At 39.0% G+C, this 14,758-nt stretch overlaps 5 protein-coding genes across 5 annotated transcripts in view; 3 read left to right on the plus strand and 2 right to left on the minus strand.

Moving 5' to 3' along the window:
- Positions 1-2,318: 2,318 nt before the first annotated feature.
- Positions 2,319-14,758, plus strand: part of LOC119547812 — a 44,675-nt gene continuing 32,235 nt past the window's right edge. The window contains exon 1 of the mRNA XM_037854833.1: positions 2,319-3,003. The gene's annotated coding sequence lies outside the window, so the exon portion shown is untranslated. The remainder of the gene's footprint in view (positions 3,004-14,758) is intronic.
- On the minus strand, positions 5,015-5,761 carry LOC119547813 (keratin-associated protein 5-2). The gene has a single exon (XM_037854835.1). The coding sequence runs from the start codon at positions 5,537-5,539 to the stop codon at positions 5,102-5,104; it is 438 nt and encodes a 145-aa protein (XP_037710763.1). The 5' UTR covers positions 5,540-5,761; the 3' UTR covers positions 5,015-5,101.
- Positions 6,766-7,228, plus strand: LOC119547816. Its single transcript, XM_037854839.1, has one exon. It carries the CDS (start codon positions 6,918-6,920, stop codon positions 7,074-7,076), a length of 159 nt encoding a protein of 52 aa, XP_037710767.1. The 5' UTR covers positions 6,766-6,917; the 3' UTR covers positions 7,077-7,228.
- LOC119547814 lies at positions 7,098-7,830 on the plus strand. Its single transcript, XM_037854836.1, has 2 exons — positions 7,098-7,239; positions 7,430-7,830. Exon 2 carries the CDS (start codon positions 7,452-7,454, stop codon positions 7,692-7,694), a length of 243 nt encoding a protein of 80 aa, XP_037710764.1. The 5' UTR covers positions 7,098-7,239; positions 7,430-7,451; the 3' UTR covers positions 7,695-7,830.
- LOC119547815 (male-specific sperm protein Mst84Dc) lies at positions 8,407-8,970 on the minus strand. The gene is made up of 2 exons (XM_037854837.1): positions 8,812-8,970; positions 8,407-8,756 (listed from the first exon to the last, which is right to left on the minus strand). Exon 2 carries the CDS (start codon positions 8,738-8,740, stop codon positions 8,552-8,554), a length of 189 nt encoding a protein of 62 aa, XP_037710765.1. The 5' UTR covers positions 8,741-8,756; positions 8,812-8,970; the 3' UTR covers positions 8,407-8,551.

A 14,758-nucleotide genomic window follows, 5' to 3' on the forward strand; every position in this document is an offset into this window, starting at 1 on the left:
TAGAATCAATTTTTATATTTGAAAACCATTTTCGAATGTAAAAATTAGAAGTAAAAACCACAGAAATTTTATTAATGCCGGACTAAAACTTCTTTCAACTCTATTATATTTTATTTTTTCTTAAGAATTTTTAAGAACCCTAGTCTAAGAGAAAGGTTTATATGTTGGGAATAAACAATATATGAGTGCTTGTGTTTTTTCCCTTCGTATATTAAATATATATTTTAGAGTTAAGGAACTGTGTTCATCATTTTAATTTTCAGTAAATATTTCTGAATTTGGTTCTCAATTTTAGATATCGAAATTAAGGCTTAATCCCCAAGTTGTTTCTTGCAGTGTGCGAAATTCATGCACACATCAAGGCGGAGAGACAAAAATTAAACTATGGGGCGTTGCCTTGTTAGGATGTGCGTTAAATTGTAAAACACGAGAGGGGGGGCGTGCGGTGGGAAGTTTTCCAGGGCGGGGGCCGAGGGTCTGGGGTCTGGGGTCCTGCCAAAGGACTGCGCCCAGCTGGCCAGTGTTATCCTGCCTGTCATGCTGTGGCCAGTTCTCGTTTATTTTGCGTATTAGACGCTGCTATTTTGTGCTTATTGTCGCCATGCCCCTCTATCTATCTCCCTCTCTGTTCCTATCTCTCTCTCTCTCTCTCTGTCTGGCATCCATGTCCTGCCGTGTCCTGTTATTTTTCGCTTGTTTGGTTTCTTCGGTGTGCCATTGTCAGCTCATTTGTAATTTTTGGCACAACGATTTCAAATTAAGCAACCGGAAATGAGCTGACATTTTACATTCTGTTTCGCTCGCATTCGGTAGCTGGCAGCTTAACGGCACTTTTGCGATTATTCGTCAGGATCTGGTCTCTGGAACCTGGATCGGGATCGGGATCCATAGGGGCCGTCATCGTTATCCTTTGCGGACACCGGGCACCCCCAGTTCCGTCTTTCAACTTGTCTTGTCTATTATGACAATATTAATATTTACATTTTACAGTTATTGTCTAGCCAGAGCATTTCCCACACAGTATATATGCATCATATATATATATATGTCAATTCATGTTCACATGTATCCTTTCTGTTTTGTTTGCCACCACTACTGCTTGTCATGTTTGCTGCCTCGTATGCATTTGGTATTTTCTTGTTTATTGCTTTATGTTTCAACCGCTGCTGTTCTTCAGCTCGGTCCCCCATCCTATGTATATCTCCATGGATACTGCATCTTGTCAATATGGTTTCCATTCTGCATGTTGTGCATTAGTTCCGTTCGGTGTTGACCACTTTGGTCGCTGTCTCCTAGGGTTCACGCTTTAGTTTCTCCCTCTCCGAAATGCTAAATTTCTATTTAAATCTATGTTTATTTGATGTGGAGTTTATGTTTTAAGAATTTATGAAAATGCTTTTCAATAAATTTGTAGGTATAAAACAAAATAAAATGGTATCTAAACACCTTTTGCATAATTGTTGAACTATTTGTATTTTTAAAACTAAATATAATGGTATTTTCTAGACGATGAATAGATAATTGGGTAGTTAATAGGAGCTCTGCAATCTTATACATATTATATAAGCTTATGAAAATTAATTTGAGTAACTTACTATATTTTTTAATACATTATTTTATGGATTATTTTTAGTTTTCATAAATGTAGGTAATTTCTAGACGCTGAATAGATAATTGGTTTGTTGATAGGACTCTGCAATTTAATACATATCATTTAATCTTAAGAAAATTAGTTTAAAATGCTTAATATATTTTTCATTTCAATATGTTAGGGTTTATTTATAGTTTAAATTCATTTTAGTATAAGTAGAACAAATCCTAAAAATGCGGAATAAAATAAAAAATAATGAATGGTTTTTAAGTAATGCCTATAAGTAAAATGTTCTTTAGATTGGGATAACATGGCTCGGATAACATGATCCAAACACAGTCTTTTAGGTTCTCTGTTAGGGCAAAAAATCCCTTACAATCCCTGTTTAACGAAAACAACCCTCTTTTCGAACTTGAAAGCTTTCTCGCCAACAGGAAATTTAAATAAATTCTCTCGTACGCTCATGGCTATATTTTTTCCGGCACTCTCTGTAAAATCCCTGGCCAAAACAAGGACTCGGCTCGGGTTTCGTCAAGTGCCGAGCCCTCTTTTAGCCACCTCTCTGGCTGCCAGGACACGATTACAACCGAATTCCTTCGATTCCAGCTTCTATTTAACAGCATCGGCATCGGGTCCTTCAGCAGCAGCTGCTGTTGCTGGGATTCCGATTCCGTCGAGGGCCGACAGCTTCCTGCCGCTGATGCTTCAGTTACGTTGATAATGTCAAATCGTTTGGTTCGCTCTGCTGTCGCCCCATTTCGCTGCCCCCGAGTACAACCACAACAAAGCTGCCAAATACGAGGGCCAACGAGGCAATAAATTTAAATAAAATCCCCATCACAACAAAGTATAAACAACAGCCTAACAAGACATCAAAAAATAAAAATATTTCGAGAATCGCAAAGGAAATAGCAACCCGGTGGACAAACAAATGCCGGCTTAAAAAAGTGTCAGAATTTGTGAAAATTAATATTTCACCAGAGATTTGAGTGCGCTGCCAAAACAAAGAAAAAAACAGAGTTGAAAACAGGACAAACTTTTCATTTTGCCAAAAAGTTTTATTTGTACGCGAAAATTATGAAAAATATGTGAGAAATGTACAAAATCCACGAGAAAATACTCTACTAGGGAGCGAAGAGCATAGGTCAAGCCCTATCCTCCAGTGCGGGATATATTCTGGTCGGTCTTGAAATCCCCTGACATTGCGCTTTCAGTGAACCCAGTAAACCACCCACCGCCCACCTAGTGCCATGTGTGTGTGCGGAAGAAAGAGCAATGTGAAAGTGTGAGAAAAGCCGTGTAACGTGCTAAAATAAGTTAATTTATTGCCGGCACAACAACAATCACAACGCACACAAAGACAACAACTGCCGGCAGTCATAACATTTGCCTTGCTCACCAGTTACCCAAAGGTGAGTTACTTTCGGTTGAGAGTTCCGACTGGGTGATGATGATATCTATATCTATATCTGTGTCTGTGATTTTACTTCGCAATTTTACTGGGGGGCCCCAAAATACAATATACGGTCTTTGTGTGGATGCTTGCTTCAGGAATTTCTGCACAAGCAGGAGGATTTTTCGAATAAAATAGTTTGTTTGTCTCTCTCGATATTCTCTGATTACACATAAAATACCTGTATATATACAAAACATGTATGTTTTGTATCAAGCAGTTGGTAAACTAGTAGTTCAATTGAAACTAGTCAAACAAGTTTCTGTATTAGAGCATTTTAAATCATTTCACCAAAACCATTAACTCTTCAACCCATGTAAAGATTTCTTTACCAATTACTCGTAGTTAGTTGATTTTAAATTTGCATAAAATATTTTTCATGATAAGATAAATAAAATTCTTCATCTGTACACCTCATGTTAAGCTATATGTGGGTTTTACGGCGGTGCGTACATCAATATAAATTGTACCTAAATCCCCGTTTAACCCTAAACTTTCTTACTTTGTTACATTTAAAAGTAATGTGGGTTTCAGAACGATAGTAAATATAATGGAGGAAAAGTTTTAACTACAGAATTTTTTTATTGTTTGACAAATAAAATTAAAACTTTACTTTTTGCAACGTTAATAAACGCATTCAAATGCCTATAAATAATAATTTGAAATGTTCAGTAGTAAAGGACTTAGGTTAATTTTTCATACTGTTGAATTCTGGATTAACGAATATTTGATTTACTTTGACGATCCATGTCATCTAATTTACGTTAGGATAGATAGATAGGTTTGTAAATTCGGTATGCTTGATTAAATATATAAATATATAAAATGCTGACCAACTATAGACACTTCTTCTCCATGTTGCCATAAAATTTTTAAGCGAAGACAGTTAGTTAAAGTTAGTTAAAAAATGAAGCATATTATATAAGGACTTTAAGCTTTGAATATATATATTTCAATTTTATGGAAATATTGACTGAAATTCGAAATAATTTTGTTAGCCGTAAAACTAACGTTGCACCGACCCTGCAAAGACAATTTCGATTTATGACAAAGAAACGAAAAAATAATTAAGTGAAAACAGCACTTGTGATTTCCAACTTAAATAGAAATTAAATGTTTAAATATTATTTTGCCATTGGTTTCTCTGAGGAACATAATGGAACATTTCTATGTAATTGAATTAATTTTCAATCTTAATTAAATATCTATTCTTTTAAAAAAGCTTGCTTTCAGTGTAAATTAAAATTGTATAATATTATCTCTGGTTTCCATTAAAAAATCTTTGATGGTTATGATCCCAAATACAAACACATGTCGGTCGGATTTAGACCATAAATCGGTGTGGTTTTTATTTAATATCCCGATCCAGTTTCATACCTGACTAATTTATTATTTTGTGAACCAAATAAAATGGGGGTTTAATTAAAAAACTAATTTATGGTGAGAAGTGCCTCAATTTATTTCCAGCTACGGTAGTTTTTAAACCAAAATATTTTGTTGGCTCTTTTCCGCGAAACGTTGTCAAAAAGTTGTTTCAATTGACCTGTCTTCGCTATTCAAGCGTGGCTAAAAAATACAACCGAATGGCTGAACAAAAACTGTCAGATCCATGACCTACATAAGTACGTCGTGTAACCAAATAGATTGGAAGGTTTTCACACGCATATTTTGTTTTTGCCGAGGTTTTTTTTTTCATTTCACCACCGCCCCCGCATTCCCATCGTATGCAAAACCAAAACAAGCAGCTTTCAGATTTTAACCATTTTTTCATTGTTTTTCTAGCCTCTCCAATGGCAACTTTTCCCTGTCCATTTCCTTTTTTCCGATTTTTTGCGGGCTGGCTAACAAAAGTTCGAATGTTAAATGATTTTCATGGCGCAAACTTTGGCAACCCTGAAACTGGACCTCGGTCATTTGTTAGCCTGTCAGAAAGGCAAAAAAAAATCAAACAAAAAACAAAAATGCACAAATAACTCTGGCTGACGCGTGAATTTATTGCATTCACAAGTATGAAAAGTTCCATCAAAAGTGCAACAACAGGGCAACACAGGGTACTACTAGTACAGGGGTCCGAAACAGCCCCACTCCCAGCAATTTTGGCATTTGTTCGGCACATAATAGAAGGGCGGGGCACAGGAGCCGTTGCATCCGCAGTTGCAGGTGCACTTCATGCAGGGCAGCAGGGGACCCACGGGTCCGCAGGTCAGGCGGTACGAGACCACGGCACAGGGCGGTGGGCCGCAGCATCCGCCGCAGGATGCGCCGCAGGATCCTCCGCAGGATCCACTGCAGCATCCACTCCCGCATCCACCTCCGCATCCACCTCCGCATCCACCTCCGCATCCACCTCCGCATCCAGATCCGCATCCACCTCCGCGTCCACCTCCGCATCCAGATCCGCAGCCAGATCCGCAGCAACCTCCTCCTCCGTAGGGCTTACAACCGGACCCGCAGGGTCCACACGGCGTCCGACATCTTGGCGCCGCACAACTCATCCCAGAAATTACTTAGTTCCTTGCCACCTGTTACCAAATACTTGCCGCTAAAAAAAGTGCTAAATACTCCGGGGCAATGATGGTTGACCGTTCACAGCTCCAGGCGCCTATTTAGCACCTTTTTTGTCCGCCAATAGTTGCAAAGCCACTTGGAAAATTTAGCAATTGTTGTTGTTTAAAAACTCTTGCAGTTTCGTTGAGTATTTCTAAAAAAAATGGCAAGTAAAGCAAGGATATAGTTTCTTTATAAGTCACTCACAGTGCAGGCCAATTGAAACTATCTATTTTATTGTATGGGCTTACAATTTTATTTAATTTATCTAAAACTATTTTAAGAATGTCTCTAACTGCTATCCCAGCTCAATTAATACCCCACCTAATTTCCAGAGAAACAATTACATTAGTCATGAAATTATATTTGTCTTGTGGTCACATTTTAAATCCCACATATGTCGGCTAAGAATAACCAAGCGGAACCTCCACCCTCTGTCGCATCTGTTCTCCTCCGAGTGCTATTTGCACAGTTGACCATGCGTGGGTTTGTCCATTGGATCCTCTCATCCAGACACGCCCCCTTTTCAGACCCTCTGGTCCGTCGGGGGCTAATGTAATTGATTGTCTCCGCCCGGTTGAATCGGAGGTGGAATGCAGCATCGTGGAGAGGAGCGACAAAAAGTTTCATCACGCTTCGTTATCCGCCGAATAGATATTTGCATGTCCAACTGTGCAGTTGAAAATGTCTAGTAGAATTAATGGAATTGTGGGATTATATCACTAAAATGCTCACTTTGAAAGTAGTTAATAGATAGGTTCAGTTGATAAAATATTAGGACTTTAATACAATTAAAAGTACCATTACTACATATAAAGATTGGGTCATGGATATAAATCTCAAGGTTTTGGATAGTCTACAAAAATGAGGGATTTCTGAGATAGGGCAGTAAATTAAACCCATTATTATTATCAGGAAATAATAATAGTCATATCAAAAATCTAATATTATTCTTAGGGAACCAATGTGGAATTATTCCAATAATATTCATCTTTAAGGTTCCCTTAGTTATGTTCAGTTACTTTCCATTTGCATTCCATGGTGCCACCCATTTTCCGATTTCGATTTAGCCAGCTTCCTTTTTAGGCCAGATTTTCGAAGCGTAGGAAGCCCCGAGGGCGGCTTCGATGAGATTGTCAACAACTGCCAGAGCGAAAAATCGCCTTTGGTCCCCCGTACAGCCAGTCAACTTCAGTTCGTTTCCCACTTCGGTACCAAACACTCGATTTTGTGTCCGCTCCATCGGCAATTACTTACCCAAAAAAAAAAACCGACAAAAAATAGACAAAGGGTAGTACAAATTTGAAAAACTCAAAGAAAGTCAAGATGTGTGGTGGCTGGGCCTGTTGTTCGTATAACCTCGCCTGTTGCAATCCGCGCCTGTCAACCCTGCGATTCACAGGGCGCTGTTTCGCACCCACGCCCTGCGGTCCAGGTGACGACTGCTCCGTCTACGGCTGCTGCGGCGGCTGCTGCGGCTGCTAGGTCAGCTCATCCGATCTGGAGAGGTCACACAATCGAGTGGAGGGGTTCCGCTTTCCCAAAGTAGGCCCTGAAAAATTCAGACTGTCAGCCAAGAAACAAACACCATTCAGTCCTTGTCCAATCGTTGTCGGAACAACATCTAACACCTAACACTTCCAACGGGGTAAGTTTTTATTTTATTTTAGAAAAGTATTTCCACTCCTTACTCCTTCTATTAACGATAGTCCTTCCTAATTACCAATGGTTAAATTAATTATATTTCGTTTAAAGGTGGTATTGACTTGCAACAGTTTAAAGGAATACCTCGTACTTAGTTTCCACTTTCATCTTAATTATAACCCTACACCCCTTAGTTCCTCCTGTCATATCCTAACCATGTGCGGTGGCTGGGCCTGTGCCTCCTACGATCTGGCCTGCAACAATCCACCTCTGTCCACCGTGCGTTTCACCGGCCGAGACTTTATACCCACACCCTGCGGTCCCTGCGATAAGTGTTATGTCCTTGATACGAGCCGCAAGAAGAACACCAACAACTGCTACGTGCCGCACATCCTGTCCCCGCTGGATGCCCAACTTTGTACACAGGATGGTGGTCAGAAAAAAAAGGAGGCGAAGTAATACGGGAATAGCTAAATCATAAGTGCTTATTTGCAAATCGGGATTATATCTCATTCGATAAGTGAAGTTAAAAGCAGCAGGACACAATAAAATTGGAAAATGGACTAAATAAAATTTATAAACTGGTCAAAATATATTCGGATGGAATCATTGGCGGATCCATAATTTAGTTGTGGGGCGATAGATATCTTCTGCATAGTCTTTGGTAGTTCATATTCAATGATTTTGGAAACAAATTATTTGATTATTTACAAATGTTTACATTTTAAAAATTTGATGATTTCTAGCAGGGTCCGAAAAATACTTCCAATTTTTTTTTTTTTTAATTTTACATTTTGCTAGTTTATACACCTTTTGCGAATAGGAGTTATTGGTCAACTTTCACTAAAAATAATTGGAAAGCATTGAATAAAAATTGGAATGCAAAACTTGGACATTCTTAGTAATAGACGCACTTGCAAAATGTAATTTTCTATTTAAAAATTTGCCAAACACGCAATTTCTATCAGAAACCAAAAATATATTTCCAATTTTTCTTAGATAAATTCTTCTTTTTAATTTGATAATTTATGCGTCCTCTGCGAATATGATTAAAATGTTTTGATTCATAAATGTCAACCTTAGTACACATGTTTATTTTCGTTCCCTGGTTTCTTTTTTTCAGAATGAAGTCAGCATAACCCCTTTCAAACTCACAAGCCCTTGTATTAAATCTCATTGCCAACATTTTGAGTACACTAATTTATTGAATAGCTTAAGCCTTTGTACATAAGGCAGTAAGGCTCAAACCAAAAGAACAAAAAAATTCCACATCCTTCTGCGTTGTGTTTGCTGGACTCGACCGATCCCCGGGGTCTTCAGTAGAAGGGTCCGAAGCAGCCCCACTCGCCGGCGCAGCAGCACCTGTTTGGTGGACAAGTCCAGGGACCACAGGGCGGATTGGGGCCGCAGCAGCAGTTGTTGTAGTTCATGGCCGGCAAAGCGGGTCCAACGGGCCCGTACGCCAAAGCGTAGGATACGGATCCACAGGCTCCTTGGCAGCACATTTTTTGAGTGGGTTAACTACACGGGAAACTAATATAAAAAAAAATCACTTTAAAATAAATGCACAACTCACGTTTCGGTTCCGTCCAAAAGATTCGCGTAAGAAAAGACTTCCAATTTTATTTAAAACACGGAATTTTTTCGGACTTTTGGTTTGTGTACTGGTGAAGGCGTACGAGCTGTTTACGAAACAAGTGACTAGACTGGAATGGGCTTACTTCGGAAAAGGGAGCACCAGCCCAGGGAATTCCTTCTCAGGGCCCACTTGATGTGGAGAAATTTTAAACCAACCAGAAAGGCAGTAGAAAGAAAATCAAAGTGGGCTAGAGAAACTGCCTTAAAAATCGATCAAAGTCAAGTTGTTGTTGATGCTGCTCTCCTCCTGGCGAAGCTCACAAATTTCACACATCAATGATTTAACATTGGAGCGACAAATAAAAAAAATTGAATTTCTCTAACGACAAAACAGCAGCGCAACAGATTCGCCCCTCTGGCAAAAATAAGAAATCATTGAAACATGTCTAAAAAAAAAAAAAAACGGAGAATAACACCAGCAAAATGTAGGAGATGGGTGAAGAGATGCCGAAAGGATTTTGCACAGGACCCGCTCTAAACTGGGGCAACGGCGATGTCGAGGCAGACACGAAAGTCTATTAGACTCAACGAAGCAGCCTTAACGTTATTTTCCAGCTTCCTTCGCTTTTTCGGGGGGTTAATGTAAGGGCATGTGTGTGCGGGACAGGATATAGGTTATATAGGATACAGGACCTCGTGTGCGTCTGCGGGCGTTGTGATTCACAAAAGCTGACAAGCTCATCGATCCCTGAACATTAGCTAAACATAAATTACACAGATGACTGCACAACAATTGAGGCGTTTATTATAATGTGTGTTCACACTTGAGGCTTTCAAAAGATGCACTCACAGCGTGAATAAGGCGACCTGGGCGAGAATGGATAGCAAAATGAAGGAAGGTTTAAATTTGCTTAAATGGAGTATTAAATCGATTACCAAATGGATTGAATTTTGGTTAACGGCTATTGTTTTAGCTGCAGATTTACTTAAGCCGAGGATGCACAACCGATAAAATATTTAGAGACTCAAAATACAGAATAATCCTTTATTTAATCAAAGGTTTTCTATAGATTATTATTTTAACTGGCCCTAACCCTAAAAGTCCCTACTATTTATATTGACAATGAATCTTCTGCTGCTTGGCCTTCTATTTGGGCACATAATTTATTCATTCAACTTCTTTAAAAACCAATTTACGTCGATTTACCTAACAACCCGCTGTTGGAGAAAAAGAAAAACCACAGACCTCCCAGACAGTTGAAAACTATTGCGCAGCTTATTTCTATGTAGGGGCAAAAAAGGAAACCCAGCCTGGAGACTGCAATTGAGGTTCTCCACCTTTCCCAGATCCAAAAAACCCAACACCCCACTTAAGATAATCTCATTGGTAGCATGCCAAAAACTTAAACCCCCCTCACAAACCTTACCACACAGCGTATAAAAATGTCACCACAAGGGAAAAAAAAGGAAACACCAAGAAAAGAAAAACAGCAGGGTAAACAAGAGGGGCTTCAACTAAAAAGGTATTTCCTTTTAAATCAAATACAAAAATTTCTGCTGGGATTCCGATGCCACTGCCTCTTGGCCGCCCCGCCCCATTTTCTATCTTTTTTTTTGTCCAAGTGGACACGATGGGCACTTCATTTCACTCCAAAAACATATTGAGCCGGGCCACTTGAGTGTGCGCCAAGAGATAAGCGCAATTATATGGCTTCCACTCCCTGAATCCGGACATAAATGGGGGACCGCAGAGACCTCGGGACTTCGGACCTCGGACATCGGTCCTCGGACAACCGCCCAGAGTAAACTGTATAAATTAGGTAAAAAGAGAACTTAACGTTACTTATGTGACACGGCCTTCATTGAGACAAATGTGGGGTCTTTAAGTGCATGGTGTTTTTGCTTTTCGAGCGCTTTAAATTTGTTTCCCACGGATACATGGATACATGGATACGGGGATACGGGGATACCGAAAAAGGTATACAAAAGATGATGTGAAATTCGCCTGAACTCTGGCATCTCACATTTTGTCCCTGGTCAAGTGCTCGTTATGGGCAATTTCTGCTCAAACTGCTTTCTGGGTGCTTTTGTTTTACTTTCTTGTTTTTTGCTGACCGCATGCTGAGTGCGGCTCTTCTATTTTGTGTGGGCCTCCATCTGAAGTGCCTTTGTGGCCGATCTCAAAAGAGCCAACTTGTCAAGCATCGGTTTTCGGGGAAACGCTCACAAGTGACCATTGAAAAGTTTACACTACGAAGTTGTCAATATGTAGGAAATGTCCTTGAGTGCTGCTTATTACAAGTTGGCTGAAGTTTCTTTTTTGGCAACTCAGTCCGCTTTGCGGGTAAGGAAATTAATATTATTGGATTTCCAAGAATGTGAAGTGGACTTTGTTTTGAACTCAGTTGTTGGGACATAAATGATAGCCGAATTTTAATCAGAAGAAGATGCGAAGGCTTTAACAATAATGTATTTTATTCTTTTAAGGTTAAAAAATAAGCAAAATCAAAGGTCAGCCTGATTTGACGGCTTTGCTGAACAAATAAAACCATTTTTCGATCTTGTTGAAAATGATGTTCTGCAATATTTTTACCCACCTCGCATTACTCCAGTCAATTTGGCTCTCTGCGAAAATTGATAATGCTCTATGTTAGATTTGAGTACTTTAAAATCTTTAAGTTTGATTATAATAATAAATGTTTTTGTTAAAAAATAAATAATTTTTTTTAATACATTTTGATACACTCTACGTTTACAATTTTATGTTATTTTATATTTGAATACTTTAAAATCTTTTAGTTTGATTATATAAGTAATGTAAGTAAATGTTGTATATACTTTTGGTAGTACTCTACCTTAAGTGTTGTATTAAGTTGTGATGTGTAAGATTTAAATACTTCAGAATCTTTAAGCGATTATAATAATAATTGCATAATAATATAAATACATATTTTTAAAAATTTTTATGTTAAGTGACAGTTGATATATGGATCATAGCATATAGAAATAATCATATAATATGATATTAAGTATTTAAAATACATTTTTTTTTTAATAAAAGTTTTTTCCTCATATAAACTAAGTGTTGGTATAGGGCATTTCAGTTCTCAGGCAGTCGAGTTTTTTTAGCTTTTCGCTTTCCATTTGAAGTATAAAATATTTTCGTTTATTTACCCAACCATCCCGCCCCTCCGCCGGTCGTCTCTTTGGCACCGTTGTCGTCTGCAGGATTCTCCAGCCGCCACTCCTTCGAACTGCTGCCTTTTGGTAAGTTCTACTTGGTCTGGGCCCCAGTATTCAGTGTTTTTTGTGTGCTATGTGCTATTTCTTTTCTAAGCGCTTTGCCATGCGGCGTCAAACGTCGGGCGCCAATCCTCATGTGCGTGGGTGCGTATGAGTGATTCTTTTTCTTTGGGCTCCGAACCCATCTCCACCGCCACCCCCTCTCGGTTCATTCGGTTTTTCTTCGTTTTTCGTTTGGTAAATGCTGCGAAACATAAAACATCAAATGTAAATTGAAAGTCGTTCGTGTGTGAAACTGAATGTGTCATCAGTTGAAGCGTTTATCATTTTTTTTACTGCTTTTCGTATTCGTTTTTAGCTTCATCGACCCCTCGGCGGCTTGGTGCGGGGGAAAAGAGGAGGGTTTTCTTTAAGAAGTTTAGATTTTATTTGCCGGCGTGTCAAGTTGCCTTTAAACGTTTTCCCGGCTAAGTTGTTTGCCTGCCGAGGAATGTGCGGAAAGTCCCAGGGGAGTGTAAAATCTTTTATTTCCGTCCCCAAGACATCGGCATCGAATTTCCCATACTGCAAGATGAAAATATGAATATGAATGGAAGAAAGATATGGGAACTGACACGACTCGAAAAGTATTAAAATACACATTTACAATTGAGTTATTAAAGTTTGCTACTTTCTGGGCATTATCAGAAACCACAAAGCATTCTTTAGTTCCATTCTTCAAATTTTTCCTTGTCTCTAAAATTGTTAACCGAAATATTTCGTTTATGACCATTAGCAGTTTAAACGTTTAAATTGTGACCTCAATTCAACATCATGCGATTTTAATAGCCCAACATTTCAGATTTAATCGCCTGATTTTCCAATTTATATGCATCAAGTATCAAGAGAGAAAACTAATTTGCCAAAATGCACCCTCAGAGAAAAACCATCCAAACAATGATGGCTCTTTTGGAAACGAGAGCCATTGTTGTTATTTATTTTTTGTTGTTCGCTTGTCTGCTTATTTGCAAATTATTTGGAAATTAATTGAATACTACGAAACGTAGAACATTTTATTTGTAACTCGAACTTGGCCCCAATTCACTCCCATTTTTCGTATTTGCCATGCAAATGTCAAGCTCAAACAAAACAATAGATGGGAAAATGCTGGTGCAACAACGACAGCTGCCAACTGGAGCTGTGGTTGCCCTTAGTCAAGTTGTCGCCTTTTCCCCTTTTTGTTGTTACTGGCTTGGCTGGTGGCACTAACTTCATGTCAATCCTTTTGTGGCTTTGCCGGTCGTTTAATTTGAATTTAAAATGTTATCCCGCCAAATGCAATAGACACACAGCCCACAGCCCATGGCCCTCAGCCCCGCCCCCTGAAAACCCGGCACTCATTTTCCACTTATTTACAATTACCACATTTTATTATATCCCCCTGCCAGCCAGCCAGCACTTAACCATTTTATTTATACCCCTGTTTATATTTGTCACACTTTTGTCTTTGTTTCAGCCACCCACTTTTTAACCCGCCATGGAAATGGACCGTTTTTAACTGCATTTCTGTGTGTGTCTGTCAAATCCCGCTGCCATCTTCTTCCCCAAACCTCGAACCCCGAGTCCCCAACCCGAAATCCCCTCCGCTCGCCAGACCTTGCAGATTTCGATTGTATTTTTGTTTATTTTGTTGCAATTTTAATTACTTTAATGAAAGTTTTAATTGCGAAATAGCAAAAACGCACCGAGCAACAGAGACAGCAAGTAAAAGGGAGCACACAAAGGCAGGGAGGTGGGCCAAGGGGGGTCGTAATGAGTTTTTGCGGTCTAAGAAAGGTTGGCAGCTGCACGGCAACGATGACGTGAGCACAGCCAGCCAGGTAAATTTCTATGCCAGGTGAATTTCGGGGGAAAGGGTTACGAAAACAATGAATGGTGGGCTTAATTAACCTATTGGGATCAGTAACTGTCCTATAATCATCAGAGATTTCAATATCAGTGGTCTTTTTACCATAATCCTTGGCATTATTTTATTTCATAATCACAAACCAACCATTTAATACTTACGGATAAACGGAAAATGTATACGGATTTTTTATGGTATTGGCATCATGTTCCAGTGCTGCCCATAACATATTTTTTATAGTTGTTTACTACTTCCAATGCTTGATTTCTGTAGAGTACTAAACCTTTTTACTATGATATTAAGATTAAAATAATTAAAAAATCAAACAGTTTACTTATTACCCGATTTAAATAAATCAAAGATTTACCTACTTGATCAGCAATCAACATTTTCCGCTTCGCACATATTGCCACAACTGTAATCTGATGGAAACACTTTGATCTGCTCGTAATTGCAGTTGGTGGTTTTATTCATTCAAACACAGAGTGGGTGACATTTGCATACAGATGTGCATGCACATGCATGCCCCACTTGACCCACAAAACTAGACTAGCAAATCGGCACAAAAATGTTTGTCATACCGAGTCTCTCGTTTCCAACTTCACTTCCTCACCCGAACCGAAGTTGAAATAAATTGTGCAAACAATTCGAATACCACAAGGTATCAAGGCAAATGAAATAAGTGAGCCGTAACAAGGGGAGTTAGGGTACAGAAAAAGGGAAAATGAAAATAGAATGGAAATCAGCAGGGCCAATGAACTGCATGAGATGCAAAAACTGAAAAGATAGAATAGGAAAGCAATATAATAGACTTTTT

The sequence above is a fragment of the Drosophila subpulchrella genome, chromosome 2L (assembly GCF_014743375.2).
Source record: "Drosophila subpulchrella strain 33 F10 #4 breed RU33 chromosome 2L, RU_Dsub_v1.1 Primary Assembly, whole genome shotgun sequence".
Taxonomy (NCBI): domain Eukaryota; kingdom Metazoa; phylum Arthropoda; class Insecta; order Diptera; family Drosophilidae; genus Drosophila; species Drosophila subpulchrella.